Consider the following 19,834-nt stretch of genomic DNA (forward strand, 5'->3'; position numbering starts at 1 on the left):
TGCTAGTGTAACTGTAATGTTAGTTACAGAGATTTTGGCGGTAAAGTAAGGGAAGGAAAAGGTATGAAAAGGAAGGAAAAGCTAGAAAAACCTATACAAAGACTTTTTCCTTCAAACCAAACACAGCGTAAGGGGTTATTGGTTCGAACCCGTCTTTTATGTCAAAAATCGGTTGGATCCTATATTTGGGAGAATGACCAATCAACCCAGATCAGAATTTTATAACCCCAAAGCATCCTGATCGTGAATTGATGAGGGTAGTGAATTCAGAATTCTGCATCGTGTATCTGTACTTGTCCGTAATTTTTTTTTTCACTTTTTACTTTTTAATGGGTTATCCATTATTCCACCCACGGAACCTATCGTTTGAAATAGAGAACACGGCGTATCTTTACATGAATGTAAGGTGGAGAAGACGAGACACTGAAGAGACGGAGAGTTCTGAAAATGCAGACCCTTACGCCATCAGCTATCGTCTTCAAGACACATTTGCAGCCTTCATGTCCCAAGCCTCTTAGATTTTACCACGTCTCTTCTTTATCTCCTTCAATTCCTGATTCGCGGAGGAAGAACCCATTACAGTCTTCCAGGAATCCCTGTACCGTATTTCCGAGGTAACTTCGCTTTTCCCTTTCTATTTTCTGAAAGATTCATAATTCTATCTTAAATTCGGTATCTCTTGTAGTTGTTCCTTTGGATTGCTTAAGCTCTAAGAATACTTTCTTTCAGTCAAGCATGGTTTGCTGTTTTTTTTTTTTTTTTCTCTCTCTCTTTTGCATGGATGGTTAACACTTTCGTGTTCTTATTTCTGTTTGTACTAAGGTTTCTAGCAGAATTTAGTCAAAGTATGCTTTGCAATTTTTATTTCTAAAATTTGAATAAACAAAGACCGAAGAAATAAGGAGCACAATGTGGATAAATTATACAAGGATGCAGTAACAGGTGTTCAATCTCTTGACAAGAACTTAAAATATCGTGCAGATTTTCAAGCCAATGGACTCGACATAAGAACTTGGGCGACCAGTGGTTAGGAAACTTCCAAACATCTTCGTCCAATGCAGGCTGCACTGTAATTTTTTTGTCCTTTCGATATTCTTTTTCTTGATTGTACCTTTATACACAACATGGAGAAATTCAAGCTGCTTTTTGTTGTGTAGTATAAACAATTTCTTGTGTTAACCGTTTAAATGAACAGTTTCCAGTCCACTACCACTAGCCATAATTGTGCTGCTAGTTGACGATTTTTACATTCTCCTTTTCTTTTTCTATTATGGTATTAAGGATGCCTTGTACTAGTCCTATAAACGAGCAATTGCCACATCTCTTAGCTGTGGTCCTATAAGCGAGCAAAGGAAATTCTTGCTGCAAATAACCGCTTTCTAACAGCATAACAGAACACTGCAGGGAGATTTATGTTTAAATAGCAAACCCTGAAGCCAATGTAATCTGGAATTATGATCCTAATCATCCATTGCGGCATTGCTATACTTACCTAAGAAAATTCACCTCAATTTCCTTGCTGACTCTCCAGTTTAAGGCAATAGGTTTGATGGTTGTGATGTAAGGATAAAGTCTTGGGCTGACAAGTGTGAAAAAATGGGTTCAAGTCTGAGAGTGGCCACATTATGCACAAAAACAAGGCAGCAAAGGTTAGGCCCACGTATAGTCCACCCCTTCCAAGTTCTAGCTAGGACCAACATTGGCTAATCACCTTTGGGATTGATGATTATGGCCACTAGATTGCTTTGAATTTTGGTTCAGAAATTTGCTAGATGAGAATATGGAATGATGGTTCTGCACCTCTGTCATTTCCCCTATGGTCCCATCTCATTTAAAGCCATAACATTGGTGATGTAGTTATTGCCTACAATATAAAGACCTTAGCTTAATTTTACCTCAGGATGCCAGAAATTTGACAAGATTGGTCACAGTTAGGGCTGTTAATGGGTCAGTTTGGCCTGACTTTATTTTAGTCATAACTCATTAATTAAGAATAAGATTACAGAGGAGAGGAGCTAAAATATCTTAACTCCCCAAAAATGCCAACATACACCCAAAATAAAAAGAACAATTACACCTGAGCCCAAAAAACAGAACTCCTATTCACCCCTTGCCTAGCTAAGCCACCTACAAATGAATTTGCACTTCCCTTTACCCATGTGCATTGAACTTCAATGTCCTTAGTCAGCCATTTAAATTTCCTCTTTTCATTGCTGTAGTTTCAAAGCTTAGAGCTGTCTTCTTTTAGCCAACTCACTACAGTCTCAGAATCTCCTTCTATGATCAGTTTATTGACATTAAGATCTTTATCCCTTTGTACCCCTTCCAGAGCTGCTAATATCTCAGCCCTCAAAGAATCTCCCACTCCAATTGGACCAGAGAACATGGCTGTCATATTCCCTTTTTCATCCCTTATAACTCTCCCTATACCCGAGGGCCCTGGATTGCCCATGCTACTACCATCAAAATTCATTTTGATAAAGCCGAGAGGTAGAGGGTTCCAGTAAGATCTTGAGACCTTCCTGACTAAAACCAACCATGTCGGTTCTGGTTCCATGATTTTGTCCCAATTAATAATCAGGTTGATTCCGGTTCTCGCATGTCCCAAACTGATTATCTTATTAAGTATATAATGTATTCCTAATTTTACTATTATTTTTATTATATTTCATGTCTGAAATGGTAAATTTGATAGATAATATATGATGATATTAGTTAAAAATGCTTAATTTATTAACATATATATAATTTAGTATTTTACTATCATTTTTATCAAGATTATATTATCAAAATTTACATTTTAAGTTATTATTTAAATCAATAAATATAGTTTTCGGAATAATCAGGTCTATCAGGTAAGACAAATGTAGTCGTATGAGACTACTAATAGCCCAAGCTGTGGTGTATAATCAACAAGAAATTAAGAGGATGAGAGGAGAAAGAGAAAAGAAGAGAAGAAGATTTCGAAGGAAGGATTTCAGAAAAGAAGAGGATACTTAATGTACCGCCCTCCTCTTTCTATTTATATTAATTCTGAAGTAAGGATAAGTCTGCTTACATGGCAAAATTAAAATCCTAATAAAAGACAACAATTTTAAAGTCCTAATAAAAGACTAACAACTAATTGTGGACTGACACTTAAATAACTAGTAGTTGTATACAAGTACAATAGAAAGAGGTGGGGACCACATAGTAGTTGTATACGAGTACAATAGAAAGAAGTGGGGACCACATCAGTGGTTTCTACACTCCCCCTCAAGTTGGGAATAGATGTTTGTCATTCCCAACTTGCATAGATCTGCTTCTAACTTCTTCTTTGAAACTGCCTTGGTGAGAAGATCAACAAGCTGCATGTTGGAGCTGATATATGGAAGACAGACTTCTTGAGATACAACCTTTTCCCTAATAAAATGTCGATCGACTTCAATGTGCTTGGTTCTGTCATGTTGTATCGGGTTATGAGCTATATTAATAGTAGCCTGATTATCACAGTACAACATTAGAGGTTTCTCATAGGTAATACCCAATTCATCAAACAATGATTTCAACCATAGTATTTCAGCCACACCATTTGCCATGGACCGATATTCAGCTTCAACACTGGAACGAGAAACAAAATTTTGTTTCTTACTCCTCCAAGAAACAAGGTTACCTCCTACAAAGGCACAATATCCAAAGGTAGACCTTCTATCATCAACACAACCGGCCCAATCTGCATCTGTGTAAACTTCTATCTTCATGTGATTATTATCCTTAAATAGTATACCTTTGCCTGGACACCTCTTTAAATATGCCAATATCCTCTCAACAGCAAGTAGGTGGGTAGTTCTGGGAGAGTGCATATACTGACTAACAACACTGACTGCATAGCTAATGTCTGGTCGTGTAAGGCAAAGATATAGTAGTTTACTAACTAATCTTTGGAACATAGCTTTATCTTCAAGAGGCTCTCCACCTTCTGCACTAATCTTGTGATTCTGTTCAATAGGTGTATCAGCTGGCTTAACACCTAACTTTTCTGTTTCTTCTAACAAATCAAGGACACACTTCCTTTGAGAAACAAAGATTCCATGCTTGGACCGAGCTACCTCAATACCCAAGAAATATCGTAGCTCTCCCAGGTCCTTTACCACAAATTCCTGATGGAGAAGTTTCTTAAGAGACTCAATTTCACTGTTATCACTCCCTGTTACTACAATGTCATCCACATATACAACAAGTTGAGTCAAGGAAGTATCCACTTTCTTAATAAACAAAGTGTGATCTGATTGAGCCTGCACATAGCTAAACTTTTCAAGGGTTTGTCTGAATCTATCAAACCAAGCTCTGGGGGATTGTTTTAGTACATACAAAGCTTTATTCAACCGACAAACCTTCTTACCTGTCTCTACACTATAAAAACCAAGAAGTAAACTGCATGTACACTTCTTCTTGCAAGTCTCCATTGAGGAAGGCATTTTTAATATCCATTTGGAACAAGGGCCAAGAGTAACTGGCTGCAAGAGATAATAACACTCTGATAGTGGTCATTCTTGCTACTGGTGCAAAAGTCTCCAAGTAATCTATACCATAAGTCTGAGTAAATCCCTTTGCAACTAACCGAGCCTTATACCTTTCAATGGAACCATCAACATTATGTTTCACAGTAAACACCCATCTACATCCAACTGGTTTCTTCCCTTTGTGTTGATCAACTAGCTCCCAGGTATTGTTTCTCAGAAGGGCATCCATTTCTACCATCATTGCATCTTTCCACTCAGGAATGGTCAGGGCTTCCTGTACTGTTCTGGGAATGGGAATATCAGCAATGGATGTAAGAAAAGACTTGTAAGAGGGAGATAGGTGATCATAGGACAAGAATTGTGAGATACAGTGGGCTGTGGGTGAGGTGCAACAGCGTTTGCCTTTACGAACTGCAATGGGAAGGTCAAGGTCATTCAATGGAAGTGAGGGCTCAGAAGATGGAGAAGGCTCAACAGCAGAAGGCTCATCTGTAATGGGAGCTGGAAGAGATGTAGTACTTGGATCTAGATCTTCAAAAGGAATTGGGGCTGGCTTGGCATGATGATGACCGAAATCAACCTGCCTCCATCGTCTGTGATAAACTCTCAAATCCCGACATTTTTTACAACCCTCCCCATTACACCCCTCTTCACTCAATAGAACAGGTAAAGGGACTTCTGGTGTGTTAACCCCAACCGTACTACTCTCCCCCTGAGAAGAAACCCTAGAGTAATAAGGTACATCCTCAAAGAAAGTAGCATCCATGGATACAAATCTCTTTCCTGAAGCAGGTTCGTAGCAACAGTATCCCTTTTGAGTTTGTGCATAACCAAGGAAAATACATTTTGAGGCTTTAGGGTCAAATTTGGAACAGTGAGGGCTAAGAGTTTGCACGAAGCAGGTACAACCAAAGGTTTTAAGAGGGACAAAAAACAACTCTTTATCAAGATATAAAAGAGAATGGGGGTTTCATGTCAAGAACCCGTGAAGGAATTCGGTTGATGAGATACATAACTGTGAGAATGGCATCTCCCCAGAAATGTATAGGCACATTGGAGTTGAATATGATACTTCTAGCTACTTCCAATATGTGCCTATTCTTTCTCTCAGCCACTCCATTCTGCTGAGGGGTATGGGGGCAGGTACTCTGATGGATAATCCCATAGTCAAGAAAATAAGAGGCTAGTGATGTTTTAAAGTATTCTCTCACATTATCGGATCTGAAAATTTTGATTTTTACCCCAAACTGGGTTAAAATCATCTGATGAAAGGTCTGGGTTAGGGTAGGGACCTCATCTCGAGAATGCATCAAGTAGACCCAAGAAAACGGGGTGTAGTCATCAACAAACAGCAAGAAGTATCTATACCCCCCCCATAGCAGTGATGTGATATGGTCCCCAAACATTGGTATGCACAATGTCAAAAGGAACACTACTTCTCTTATTACTTAATGAATAGGTTGTTCTACAATGCTTTGCAAGTTCACAACTTTCACACATTAAACTGGACATCTGGATAGATTCAAATAAATTAGGAAATAGGCTTTTCAAAGACTTAAAGGATAAATGGCCCAATCGGTTATGCCAAAGCATGACTTGACCAATAGACTGAGAAACAAAAGACCCTCTAACTTCATTACCGTCCCACTGTGAACTTCTTCCAAGCAGATAGATTCCATTTGTCTCATGGTCAGTCCCAATCACCTTCCTTGTCTCCAAGTCCTGAGAAACACATCGATCAGGAAAAAAAGTTACTGAGCAATTCTGGTTTTCAGTAATGCTACTAACTGAAAGTAAATTGGTGCTAAGTTTTAGGAACATGCAGAACAGAACACAAGGAAATGGCACTAGACAACTTGATGTCTCCCTTGCCAAAAATGGGAACAAGTGATCCATCAGCAATAGACACCTTGTCTTTACGAGAGGATAAGTGATAGGTAGTAAATAGTGAAGGCAAACCAGTCATATGATCAAATTTACCTGAGTCTATTACCCAACAATGTTCAGTGTTACCTGGAGCTGAAGCATGATAAGCTGAGGCCCGTATACCTAAATGAGCAAATGCTGAGGTGGGAGGAGCTAATGTTGTGACTGGCTGAGATGATGATGCTAAATTACCAACCTCCTTTTCCAACTGAGTCAAGGCAGCTCGGACAACAGCTAGAGTATCTAGTGGTGCTGCTCTTGTGCCTGATGAGGTTGCACAATCAGTAGTAACAGTTGTATTAGCATTCCCCTTTTTGTTCCTGAGTTTTGCGGGAACTAGATGAGGATGTAGCTTCCAACAGGTTTCTTTGGTATGCCTAGGTTTCTTTCAATGTTCACATATTAGGTCATTCTTGTCTTCCTTCTTCATATCTCTCTCCTTATCCCCCCCAAACTTGGGTTTAGTTGCTGTCAAGGCTGATTCAAGTGGCGAATGCTGTAACATAACTTTCCTCCTACTTTCTTCACTGTGCACTAGAGAGTAAGCTTGTGATAGAGTCACACTGTCTCTTGTTAGAAGCTATTGTCTCAGAATGTCATACTCATAATTCAGACCAGCTAGAAACTCAAATACCCTATTGGTTTCAACCTGCTTTCTGTAGGTCTGTGCAATCTTCTGGCTTTCCCACTCAATTGTTTCTAAGTGATCAATCTCATTCCACAAGGATTTTAAGGTGGAAAAATAAACCGAGACTGGCTTCTCTCATTGCTTAAGGTTATTCACCTTACATTTTAGCTCATAGGCCCTAGCAACATTGAGGGGTTGGGAGTAGGTTTCTTTCATGATATCTCAAATTTCTTTAGCTGTTTTTGCCCATAAATAATTCCGACTGATATGTGGTTGCATGGAGTTACACAGCCATGTCATAACCAAATAGTTCTCCTGAACCCATTTGGTATATATTTGGTCCTCCTTGGCTGGTTCCTTGACATCTCTCAGTAAATAACTTAGCTTTCCTCTACCCCCAATAACCATCATGGCTGATTGGGCCCACTCTAGGTAGTTTGACCCATCAAATTTTACAGTGGTAATCTGAAAACTGTTCTCAAGTATGCTAGCAGCACCACCAGCCCCTAAATAGTTTTCCTCTTGGCTCTTAAACTCCATTCTTTGTCAAGAAAATATTAACAAATGCCTTTTGTATCACTGAGACTGGGTAGTTACACCCAGAATTTGCTATCAGCCAAACCTACTTTATCCTTCTAGGTCGGCAATCCACCCAAAAATGATAGCCTTCCAAGTACAACTTAGAGTGCAGGGCTGAGAGTGCAAGGCTGAAACTAACTGCAACCCTAGAATTGGCGACAATCAAGAAACTAGAATCTTGAACCTAGAACTAGTCAAAGGTCAAGAAACAAGCCAATAACACAACCAGTTCAGCCGCACCTCTTAAAGTAACCAAAAAACTATTCTTTTAATGTATCAAGAACAGTTCAAGAGGAAAAAACTTTCAGTCGAACCTTTGAAATAACTAGAAAAGGTAACCCTTTTAATAGAAAAGATTGACTTGCTTCAGCAAAACTCTAGCCGCAACCTTCAAAGATAAGTCTGAACCCTAATCTTGAGGGTTCTTCCTTTTGACTTTTTGGCCGCAACCTTCAAAAACAAGTCTGAACCCTAATCTTGAGGGTTCTTCCTTTTGACTCTTCCTGATCGCTGGTCATCCTCTGATGCTTCACCAACAATCTCCAAGACTCAGCCGATGATCCTTTTTGCTGGAAATTTTCCAACCCTAGGAAATTCTTATGCAGCCGGCCATGTCAAACTATCATAAGATTTCCTTGGTTGGCTCTGATACCATGTAGTCGTATGAGACTACTAACAGCCCAAGCTGTGGTGTATAATCAACAGGAAATTAAGAGGATGAGAGGAGAAAGAGAAAAGAAGAGAAGAAGATTTCAAAGGAAGGATTTCAGAAAAGAAGAGGATACTTAATGTGCCGCCCCCCTCTTTCTATTTATATTAATTCTGAAGTAAGGATAAGACTGCTTACATGGCAAAATTAAAATCCTAATAAAAGACAACAATTAAAGTCCTAATAAAAGACTAACAACTAATTGTGGACTGACACTTAAATAACTAGTAGTTGTATACAAGTACAATAGAAAGAGGTGGGGACCACATAGTAGTTGTATATGAGTACAATAGAAAAAGGTGGGGACCACATCAGTGGTTTCTACAACAAAATAGGACCCAACTATTAGTGAGGATGGTTCTGGGTCCATTCTTTTGTCCTGATTAGTCGGTTTGGGGTTCTACCTAGAACCAACCCAGACCCGACCAATTGACAGCCCTAATCACAGTACTCTATTCAAGATGCCCCATACCACCAAAAATATAGCTAGAAAAGTGTGATAACTTGTGACAGTTCAAACTTGGTTTAGGAGTTCTGCTTCATGGGATCAGTTTCTTTTACATTTACCTCAAGTGTGCTGTAAAGCCTTAGCTGTGTATTGATGTATATCAGGGTGGCTTGGTTATATTACCCTTTGTACAGTATCTCAATGTACAAGCGAGCCTTATGATTTTTAAGATCTTTAATGAAATACTTTTCAGTGTTAAAAAACAAAAAGTGTGCTGAAAATTTTTATATAGGCATAGTCTGTAATTCAAATGGAGGGATCTTGCTGCATTAGCATATTTGTTCAGGTTTTGTGATAGACTGATTGAAGCCTCATCTTATTTATATTTTGTTCTGATTGGACACATTACTTTTTGACTTCAGGAGTCCAAATTTCCTGATGGTAGAAGTTGCAACGGAACATCTAAGTTGATGCAATTTCAAGATGATTTTGTGGTTTTGGGCAAATCTCCTGTAGAAATTACTTCAACAAGTGAAGATTGCATGCCTACATCATCTTTTAAGCATGCACTCCCAATTTCTGATTCATTCTTTCATGGTTCACTGAAGTTTGCACTGCTGCTTGGCTTGTTCACATTTCAAGGATCTGAAACAGCAGTAGCTGCTTTGGAAATTGCTAGTGGGTTGCAGTCAGTTCCTTTTCTTGGAGATCTTGGCGATATTAGCACAGGTTTTACTTCAGTTAGGAAAATCTCCTTGATACTTTTATTTCTGTCATTTTAGATATTAAAGGCTAGATCATTATCAAACCTTCTATGTCTTCAACCTCTTGAATTTGGGTGAGTTTCCTGTTAAAAATTAGGGTTCTTCTTGCTGACATTTGAAATTGATGCAATATGGTTGATTCTCTTGCATGTGAATGAGTGTTTTTGTTTAGGAAGAAGTTTATTTAGAGATAGCATCAATTAATATTGCTCAAATCTATAAAAGGATCCAACTCAACATGTTTATTATAGCGTAAGTAATCCAAACATGTTTATTTAGAGATAGCATCAATTAATATTGCTCACTTTCTGTACTTGGATCCCCCAGAACAAATCACTTTTATACTCAAAATCAACTTGTCTTCTTTATCAAAAGTTCAATTTGGTTTCTCAGTATTTCATCAATGTATTTCCATGGTTTATCCATTTATCATAACAAGCCCATTGCAGAATTTAATTTTAAACTAGAGGATTATCCATGATGTCTTCATAAAATTCTTCATCTTACATATATTCTTTCTTACTATAAGTGGGATCCTCTATATAAATGGTTTTCATTTTTATCTATGCTCTACCTCCAACATTGTTCCATTAGTTGTGTTGATATTAATATAAGAAACTGATGTAAACAGGGAGAATTGACATAAGGCATCTAGTTTCTCAAACTAGCACGTTTCTTCCCAAATACAATCAGTTACCTATGGTATCTTTTGTATTATCCACCTTCAACAGCACTCTGTGATTTCTTCATGTAGACTAGGATAAAAACCACATTTGTCTATGACAGTCTTATCTAGATAGAATAGATTTTAACTTTCAAGGCATAGGTTGATAATATTCTTACAAACTATTGGAAAGAACAAACTTCAATTCTTGAAAGTAAATCTTCCGGTATTATATATATATATATATATATTGCTCACACACAATATGCTCCTTTGGTCACTAAGTTAGCAATGGCAATTCTGTTTCTGTTGCAGGCATTCCTGCTGATCTTCTTCTCTGAACTAGGAGACAAGACCTTTTTTATTGCGGTAAGGATGAATAGTTGAGCAGTAGTCAAATTGATCAAATGCATTGAGAATTTTTTACATAACTCATGATGTGGGAAATCCTGAGTTTGTCTATACATTGCATGTATATGCGCCTCTGGTTTTTTCTTTTGTAAAACAAAGATCTTTTTTATTTATAGAAGGTGAATTAGTGTCAATACTCTTGAATTAGATGTCACTGATCCTTTCAACTAAAATTATGCTTGTTGACTAAGATGTTTCATCAAATTTTAGCTGTTTTGCTGATTTCTGTTAGAAATTAATTGCTTTTGCACTGTAGTAGAATAGATGTACAGCCTTAGGAATGTTAGCCCCAATTAAATTGCACCCCTACTCTAATTGCTTTTGCACTGTTAGCCCCAATTAGAGTAGGGGTGCAATTTGGTTGGGCTTTTTAATTTGAATGGGCCCAGCCTGAAAGCTCGGCCTCAATTAAGTGTAAATTATTCAAGTTGGGTACCTGATTTGCACACCTAGTTTAGAGTTTTCATGCAATTTTGGATCCAGATCATCCTTCTGTTTTTACTCAAAGAAATTCAACTCACTATTTGAGCTAGGTTTCCTTAAAAACGTGGAAAAAAGCTATTTCTGATATTATATTCCAGGTAAGAACATCTGACACATACTGATTATTCTGTATACCTTGAGCAGGCACTTTTAGCAGCTAGAAGTTCTGGGGCCATCGTTTTCATTGGAACTTATGGTGCACTTGTGTAAGTTATTTTGTTTTGTGTATTGTAATATAGATGACTAGTGGTGAATGCTAATGTTGCTTCCTTTACCATTGTTTATAGTTTTTCTCCTCTATATTTGTTTATTGCAACCTTTGTAGCCTCCCCCCCCCCCCAAAGATGGGATGAGATTGTTGCAATCATTCACTATCCAAATTTTTCTTTTTAAACTTTCTGAAATGTCCTTCTTCTGTAAGGTCTGTTTGTTTCTTCTTGGACAGCAATTGATAATCATGACCCTTTGTATCATGGACAGGGCAATGACTATTATATCTGTTGTTCTTGGACGGACATTTCATTATGTTGATGGTATCCTTCCATTCAGGTACTTACCTTGATCTCTGCATGCAGCTTAGAAGAGCCAAAGAGGACCTATTAGTTTCATTCTTTAGATACACACACTGGGAGTCAAATACACAATTAATGGAGTACCCCTATGATATAGCCATGCAACCTCAAGCAAATTAGGTAGTTATAATTCTGTAGTGTTATGAAAATATTTCATTTTTAACTTTTAGGCTCAGTTTAGAAAGAGTACAAAGACAAATATGTACAGTGCAAATACAGAAAATAATACAAAATACAAGGCTTTGTACTCTACATATTTGTATTTGTACTCCTTCCAAACTGAGCCTTAGGAATACAATAGAACAGACAGTTGAGATCCATAAGATGGTGGGACTCAAATCCTGTGTGCAGTGCACCATCTTAGAGTATGCTCATGGCAGACCATTCTGGTGTCTACAAGAAAATTTCGGATTTCTTCTTTGTTGTTTAGTATGAACTGGTATAATTCTTTTTTTTTTGAAGGATTTTTTCAGTTAGTCAAGTATAATTTTTGAACAATCTATTTGCAGATTTGGTGAGACTGATCTGCCAATTGATGATATTGCTGCCGTTTGCCTTTTGGTAATTTTAGTCTCTCATGTTTGGTTCATTCATCTTTTCCTACATATATGTGCATTTGTACAACTAGAATGATGTCAAACACGTAGCAATGATGGTGGTGGTATGGTTATAATAACATTGAATCAGATATGCAAACAGAAATACTTCAGTTATTATTTGTTAGGATAGCATTGTAATAAGGTGTATGAGATACACCATAACACCGAGACCGGATTCAGTCCTCACAAAACCGTCCTCACACCATGTTCACAGCTTTTTGCAGCTGTGCATTGGGAACATCTCCATATTTGTATGTTTTTACTCATGGGGAGATATTCCCAATACACATCTGCAAGTGGCTATGAGCACAGTGTGAGAACAATTTTGTGAGGGTTGAATCCAATTCCCATAGCATCTCATAGCCAACGATATTAGGATTTATTGAGTGGTTAGGATAAGATCAAGATAAATGAAGATTATCCTCATCTGTAATCTCTATTTATATCCCTTGTACTCCTGTTTTGAACATTATGCAATCTCCTCATTCTTTAGATTTTACATTCATGATGAAAATAAATTTCAGAGTTTATCTCCACCAGTATTAATCAATTTCAGGCTTATTTTGGAATTACCACCTTGCTGGATACTGCCTCAGATGATGGTTTGAAAGCAGACGAAGAACAAAAGGAGGTTGAGTATAAAAATAATTTGTTTCAAAGAGTCTAGTTTCCACTTTCCAGTTTCAATGGTCAGACCAAGAAGTCAAAATTATTGCAAATATTCCAATATTTCATATAAATAAGTACTTGAGATATACTTTGGTGATTAACATTTTTTGACTGCATTACTTTTCTCTCCAGATGAGAGTGATGATGCAACAATAGGCATACTTTAATTAACCATCAGGTCTCATTTTCTGTACCAGGCAGAGATAGCAGTTTCCAGATTTTCAGGAAATGGTGCTGGAATGGTTGCTGCTGCTAATACTATAATTAGCACTTTTGCACTGGTTTTTATTGCTGAGTGGGGTGACAAATCATTTTTTTCAACAGTAGGTGAGCCTAAGTAAATCCATTGTTTTTTGCTTATCAAGTAAATGTTACCCAAAAAGGGATGCATACAATAGGATAGAAGCTGTATTTCCAACAAAGGTGGAGCCTAGAAGAAACGTTTTTTTTGAAAATTACTTAAACCTCCTTCTGACAAAATATTTAAAAGTTCCCCTGTACTTTGACCTTCACAAAACCTCCCTTCATGTTTCAAATAGATATACAAACACACCCCTTCTATGAATTGTCTAGATGTAAAACACTGACTGCTTTGAAGCTTTTAAAATCTCATTTTTGCTGATGAAAAACTTTATTGGGATGAAGATTTATCAAATTAGCCCCCAAAACTTTATTGTTCACTTAATCAAGTGAACAACAAAAGCCAAGCTGGGATTAAGATTTATCAAATTAGCCCCCAAAACTTATTGTTCACTTCACCAAGTGAACAATGAAAGCAAAGCCAGGGTTGAATTTAAGTCTCCCCTTTTAGCAGAAATGCCATACTCAGGCAATCTAAGAATAAACGATGGTGTTCATTGTGCACATTAGTATAGTTACAATTTCAATGTCTCTGTTACAGGATAATTAACAGAAGGGATGTGTTTGCATATTTATTTGAAATGTGAAGGTGATTTTTAGGAGGCCAAAGTACAAGGGAGTTTAAATATTTGTCAAAAAATACTGGAGGTTTAAGTAAATTTCCCTTTTTTATATTTTGGTTGTGTAGTTTTTTATTTTTATTTGGTCAAATGGGTGATGGGGGTTGGGAAGCTTATAATTTCGAAAGGGATCTACTCCACTCTATATAAATGTATAGGATTTTCAATTTTTTCTTATGGGTGGGGGGGATAAGCGCTGCCCCCCAGAAGGATCTCTCTCTCTCTCTCTCTCTCTCTCTTTTTGAAGGGGGGGGGGGGTGGGGGGCTGGACCTGGACCCACCTTTTGATAAAGGGCCATAACCTGATGATGTTGCTCCTATATGGATCTAACATTGGCTTTTTTTCTCTTTTTTCTCTTTTCTCAATACCCCCTCCACATGTTTTCAGCATTTCCATTTCTATCTACATAGGCATGTAAATTGCTTCTTCAATTCCTGATTCCTGATTCCTGATGTATGTATTCCTTCTCTTCTCCATATTGATGCAATTCATATCTTTTCTTATGCAGCACTTGCCGCAGCTTCCTCACCCTTAGGAGTCATTGCAGGATCATTAGCGGGTCATGCAATTGCAACTTTGGTAGCCTCTTGACCTAACTTTCAGCTTCTGGTCCTCTCCTAGTATCAAGATTCTAGTTCTTTCCATATATCATTAAGTATGCAAGGATCTGTATTAAAAAAAAAAAGAAAAATCTTGTGTAGATTGCTGTTCTGGGAGGAGCTTTGCTGGGGACATTCTTATCAGAGAAGGTAAAGCTCAACTATTAACTTCAGAAACTGGATTAGACCAGACAGTTAAACCTCTCGGACTGTTATATCCATCAGTTACTTGGTGTAGTCTAGATTGTAGGGCCACAAACAAATAGGAATAAATCGGATATACCCTGATCCAAATTTAATTAATTAATATTCAGATTCAAATTGAACCTTATCCATTGGGTTTGAATTGAATTCAGATCAAAATTGGATATTGAATAGCATTAATAAGTCAAACTAAAAATAATCAAAATACAGTATTAATAAAATGAAATAAAAATGACTGATATTGTTTATTATGAATAAAATGAATTGAAAATAGCTTGCATGAAACTTGAACCTATGACTCTTTAGTAAAATACAACATTCAAATCAAATTTTACTAATAGATACAATACAAATATTAAGTATATATAAGCATATATATTTAAATCAGATAGGAAAGTGGTAGGCCTGTCAATGATTCCCAAAAATCTGTGGCCCAATCCAACATCCAATCCGATTATCTCGGATTCAGATGATATATTTATGTAATCGGATCAGATTCGGAGTTGATTGCATTCAATCCGGTTAAAATCCGAATTTGATTATATTATAAAATTTATCAATTTTAATATATAACTTTATTTAATTATATATAAAATTATAAAAAATATATATTTTATATATTATATTATATATGTATTTATATATAATAAAATCAGTATGTTATATTTACATTAATGTATTATATATAAAAGTTGAATCTAACCCAATCCAATTATAGCCCTAGATACTTAGATAGTGGTGGATCCATATTCAATCTAATTATAAACTGATCAAATTCGGATCACCCTTAACTGAATCAAATTCATAGTTGGACAAATTGATTTCGTTTGCAGCCCTACTGATCTGTCATAATTTTCTGACATCAGTCAGTTGAACTTCTGAATCAAAATCATGGTACATAATTAATGTATTGAATCAAAATTATCAATTCATGGAACCACCACTGCCATGATATCTCATGTTATGGAAAATGAGAAGACAGAACACTAACGCCATAAAATATACATGACGTTCTGTTGGCAAGACTGAAACATTGTGTTGAGTGCCCAGAAGGGTACACTGCTGTGAAATCTCATTCTTCAAATCTTCTTATTTGTTTCTGGGTGACTTTCATCCAACCACATTGCTCTTGAACTATGAAACACTCGCCACTTCGATCCCTCAAACAGTAGATCTTAACACTCTAGATGGGTTTCACATTTAACGAATTGATGAGAATGTGTTTATTTTTAGTTCTAATGTTACTTGCTTGTTGTTCTGAAACTTTCTAAGGTGCTTTGACTTTTGTTCATCGTATAGGTTGTTGCCTACGCAGGAGGTATTCTTTTTCTAGTTTTTGCTGCGGTGACATTGGTTGAAATAGTAAGTTAAGAGTTTAGAGTTTGCCAACAATTTTTGTTTCATCGTAGGCAACATATGTTTGTTTTGTTTTGGTTTGGTTTTGGTTTTGGTTTTTTTGGTTACCAAACATATATTCAATTTTGTAAATACATTAGACACGTTTATTCATTTCTAATGTAGAAATGGATCAGATGTAGGATCATTTTCAGGTATTTTGATGATTATCAATTTTATGATACAATTACTTAATTGTTGTTAATCCTCCTAGCATTGGCAATGAGACAGACAGAGCCACCATACATATCCTTAACTATATATTGAAGGAGTTCAAATCAGCCCCCCACCAGATTGTCCCACAGCACATCCCTACCGCGTATTGTGAACATCTCCCAATGATGACATCATCGTCTCTGGTATCATTATCGGGAGATGTTCCCAATACATGGCGGGGATGTGCCGTGGGACTTTGTGGAGGGCTGATTTGATCTCATATTGAAGACCAGATTTATTGGAGCTTCTTTTCTTTCTTTGCAACAATGTTTTAAAACCGGACCTAAAGGCTGAACCACTTTTCACTCCATATGGATGGGATCACCAGTTCGATCATCCAGGTTATAGGTCAATCCTTAATGTCACAACAACAGAATTTCAAATAATAATAATAATGTATTTTAATTTTATATTATTAAGGTTCAGTTTGGAAGGAGTACAAATACAAATATATAGAGTGCAAAACATTGTATTTTGTATGTATTTGCACTGTACATATTTGTATTTGTATTCTTTCCAAACTGAGCCTAATGAACGATTAGATGATTAGATAATTAGATTACAGGTTGATCAAAAGTAAAATCGTGATTGAGTCAATTCACAGGTCAAACCAGATGGGTCAATGACAGGTTGAAAATATTGCTTTGCAATTGGTCACAGAATTTTTTTTCTCACAGCAACCATGCATTGAGAACATCTCTCTATAAAGTGTTCTGAGGACAGTGTGAGGTCAAATACGGTCTACGTATGGGCATAAATCATAATAAACAACCACAAATACCCTTGCGATGTGGTATCCTATTGTTAAGAATCAAGGTTTAAAGTTTAAAACCTTGTATTACCACCAATATCACCTATATTGGGGCATATTGGCCCATATCATTAACCAATACATGACTGGTTTGGTATTTCTGGAAAGTAAAAGGACTAATTTGGTTTCCGGTTAACCTAAAAAAACTAGTGATTAATTAAATCAATCAATCTATATGTATGTATGTATATATATATATATATATGATATAAATATAAAGAATTAAAAAATGAAACCGATCAACCAGTGGTATCGGTTTTGGTTTCAGTTTGAAGATATAAAAAAACTGGTAAGACCGAATTAGTTTAAAAAAAAAAAACATGGTTCATTTAATTGAACTGTGAGCAACTCTAGTGAGCCACTCCCCCTTCCTGTCCCCACGAATGAGATAGTGTTTTTCCATTCCCATCCCTCCACTCCCCATCATTTTTTTATGTTGTTAAATTCAGATTATTTTTTTATTTATATTTATTTTCATTTTAAATAAAATAATTATAATTTATAATTCTATCAAAATAGATTCAAATACATGCAACATATTCAGTTATATTTTTAAAAATATTAGCACATATAAAAGCAAGGATCCCCATGGGACAGGTATAGGAGACCCATGGGGTGAAAAATGCTCCCGATCCCTGTAGGGAAAATCATTCCCATCTCTACCCACCCTACTCTCCTAATTCCTAATTTCTTATATGTGCCTTAGCTTTTCCGATGCTTCTTAAACTTCTTTCAGAAATCAGAACTAGTTGCATGGAATGGTTCCATTGTTTTAAGAAAAAAAAAAAAAAAAACAGGAGCAGTGACCACGAGCAGCATAGGAATCAAGCCCGGCTGCCTATGTTGGATCTGCATCGTGGACCAACCAAATCCACCAAATGCTGCAAAACAAAGGGACTTTTATTTATGTATGAGAGATGGCAAAAGGAACAACAGCCGGGTCCCACACAGGGAACACGTGGTGGGACATGGACTTAGCACAACCAGAACCTTCGAAGGACTTTTATTTAAGTTATGCTTCTGGAGGTCTCCAGAGTCCAGACTCCCTCCGCTGAGCTCTCCAGTCGCCAATGCACATGATCGCGTGGCCAGTGCGTGACAAGTGACAACGCTGCCCCACCGCACCCCCACTAGTACTACCACTTATAACGTTGTTGTTGTGCTGAGTCTGAGTGGATGTGGATCTGGTCCACTGGTCCACCGGTCCCCTCCCTTCTTCTCTTTTTTGTTTCTCCTTTCTAGCTATCTGCCAGTGCCACCCACCGCCTTCTCAGTTCTCACTCCCTCCCACTTCCACTTGGTTTCCAACTTCCTACCTTGTTGACGTGTTTACGATCTGTCCACTTTCCATACCAAAAATAATAAAATCGAGAAGATATTATATTTTATATCCAGCAGCAAGCCTAAAACTCTGAAAGTAAAGGTTTCCTCCTCCTTAATTGGCCACCAATCTTACACGTTGTCAGTTTGGACTCAAATTGGAGGTCCGATTTGCTAGTGGCCACAACAGACTTTGTGATTGAAACTTGAAAGCGCCCCGCAACGCCCATATCCACTTTTACACTGACTCGACTGAGGCTCAAGGCCTCAAGGGCATCCTCATCGCATGAGCTATCCTGCTCTATATTGCATGTTTATTGTTTGATGAAAGCTCACATTTGGTAATTGGTATACCAATTTAATAAGAATATCATGCTTATGGATATATGGATTTAGCTCCGTAAGGGTGACCCGAATTCGACTTTAAAATTTTATTATATCTATAATTGAAGTTCATCTCAATGTATTTTCACTAAATTTCATACAAAAAAAATCACTTCGTTTTGTTCATAAAATATAATAGTAAAGTCATTGTTATGATTTTATTAATAATATATAATATTTTGATTATAATCTGACTTTAATTCAAATCCACTAGATACCCATCCAATATATATATATATATATATGATCGGATTCAAATTCAAATTTAAATATAAATAAATCAAATTCAGATATGCATATATCCAATTCAATCCAATCCATTTGCAGCCTTATATGAATTGTAACTCCCTCTGAATTCAATTGTCCCCCTCTGCTGTATCTGGTATTTGGGACACATGGATAATGCGCGTGCAAAATGTATTTACACAAATGGATATATAATCCTTTTTTTTTAAATGTAACTTCAATTAATATCTTTCTTTCTTTCTTTACCTTTTGCAGATGGATTGATTCTAGGTTTCAAATCAACATCAACGAGCTTAGACGAACAAGGGAAACAAGAATACAAATGTTTAGTGAGTTTGTTAATCAACCCAATAAACTATTTCAGCCATTAAGAAGCTCACAATCGTTATCAGAAGGGAAGCATTGATCTATTCGACCATTCACGCACGAGATGTAAATAATTAACAACCCATTTTATTATTTAGGTAAAATATAAAAATCCTCTCCTAAAGTTTTTAACAATCATAAAAAAGCATTCCTTGTAACAAATAGTTTTCTTGAACTTTTGAACCTCCTTCCATCACTGACCTAGACGGAAACTCACAATATGCGGGGCCAGAGAGGTTTAAGGGTTGAGAACTTGAGAGGCAGTGGCCCCAACCAAGTGAAGAACGAAGAATCGTGGCTCCGTCTCAGCAAACAATTCTCAGGCGGCTGCTGGCTTATCATTTTCAATTCATTCTTC

The 19,834-nt window shown here is 36.8% G+C and overlaps 1 protein-coding gene across 2 annotated transcripts; it reads left to right on the forward strand.

Annotated features, from left to right (window-relative positions):
• The first annotated feature begins 363 nt into the window (after nucleotides 1–363).
• Nucleotides 364–16,338, forward strand: LOC104600277 (GDT1-like protein 1, chloroplastic). 2 transcript variants are annotated; one of them, XM_010263140.3, is made up of 12 exons: nucleotides 366–614; nucleotides 982–1,069; nucleotides 9,215–9,532; nucleotides 10,536–10,589; nucleotides 11,259–11,320; nucleotides 11,595–11,663; nucleotides 12,196–12,247; nucleotides 12,842–12,916; nucleotides 13,152–13,281; nucleotides 14,444–14,514; nucleotides 14,637–14,684; nucleotides 16,038–16,338. In XM_010263140.3, the coding sequence occupies exons 1-12, from the start codon at nucleotides 448–450 to the stop codon at nucleotides 16,107–16,109; spliced, it is 1,206 nt and encodes a 401-aa protein (XP_010261442.1). In that variant the 5' UTR covers nucleotides 366–447; the 3' UTR covers nucleotides 16,110–16,338. The 2 variants fall into 2 exon arrangements, with proteins under 2 accessions (XP_088751604.1, XP_010261442.1); XM_088895478.1 differs by lacking the exon at nucleotides 12,842–12,916 and having other exon boundaries at nucleotides 364–614.
• Nucleotides 16,339–19,834: the final 3,496 nt, after the last annotated feature.

Source organism: Nelumbo nucifera, chromosome 1, assembly GCF_055504915.1.
Source record: "Nelumbo nucifera cultivar China Antique chromosome 1, China Antique-T2T, whole genome shotgun sequence".
NCBI lineage: Eukaryota > Viridiplantae > Streptophyta > Magnoliopsida > Proteales > Nelumbonaceae > Nelumbo > Nelumbo nucifera.

Excerpts from the sequence above, each read along its gene's own strand:
- LOC104600277 (XM_010263140.3), top strand. The coding sequence starts at position 448 with ATGCAGACCCTTACGCCATCAGCTATCGTCTTCAAGACACATTTGCAG. Across the intron at positions 1,070-9,214 it reads CGTCCAATGCAGGCTGCACT|GAGTCCAAATTTCCTGATGG; the intron begins GTAATTTTTTTG and ends TTTTGACTTCAG. Across the intron at positions 12,248-12,841 it reads TTGCTGCCGTTTGCCTTTTG|GCTTATTTTGGAATTACCAC; the intron begins GTAATTTTAGTC and ends AATCAATTTCAG.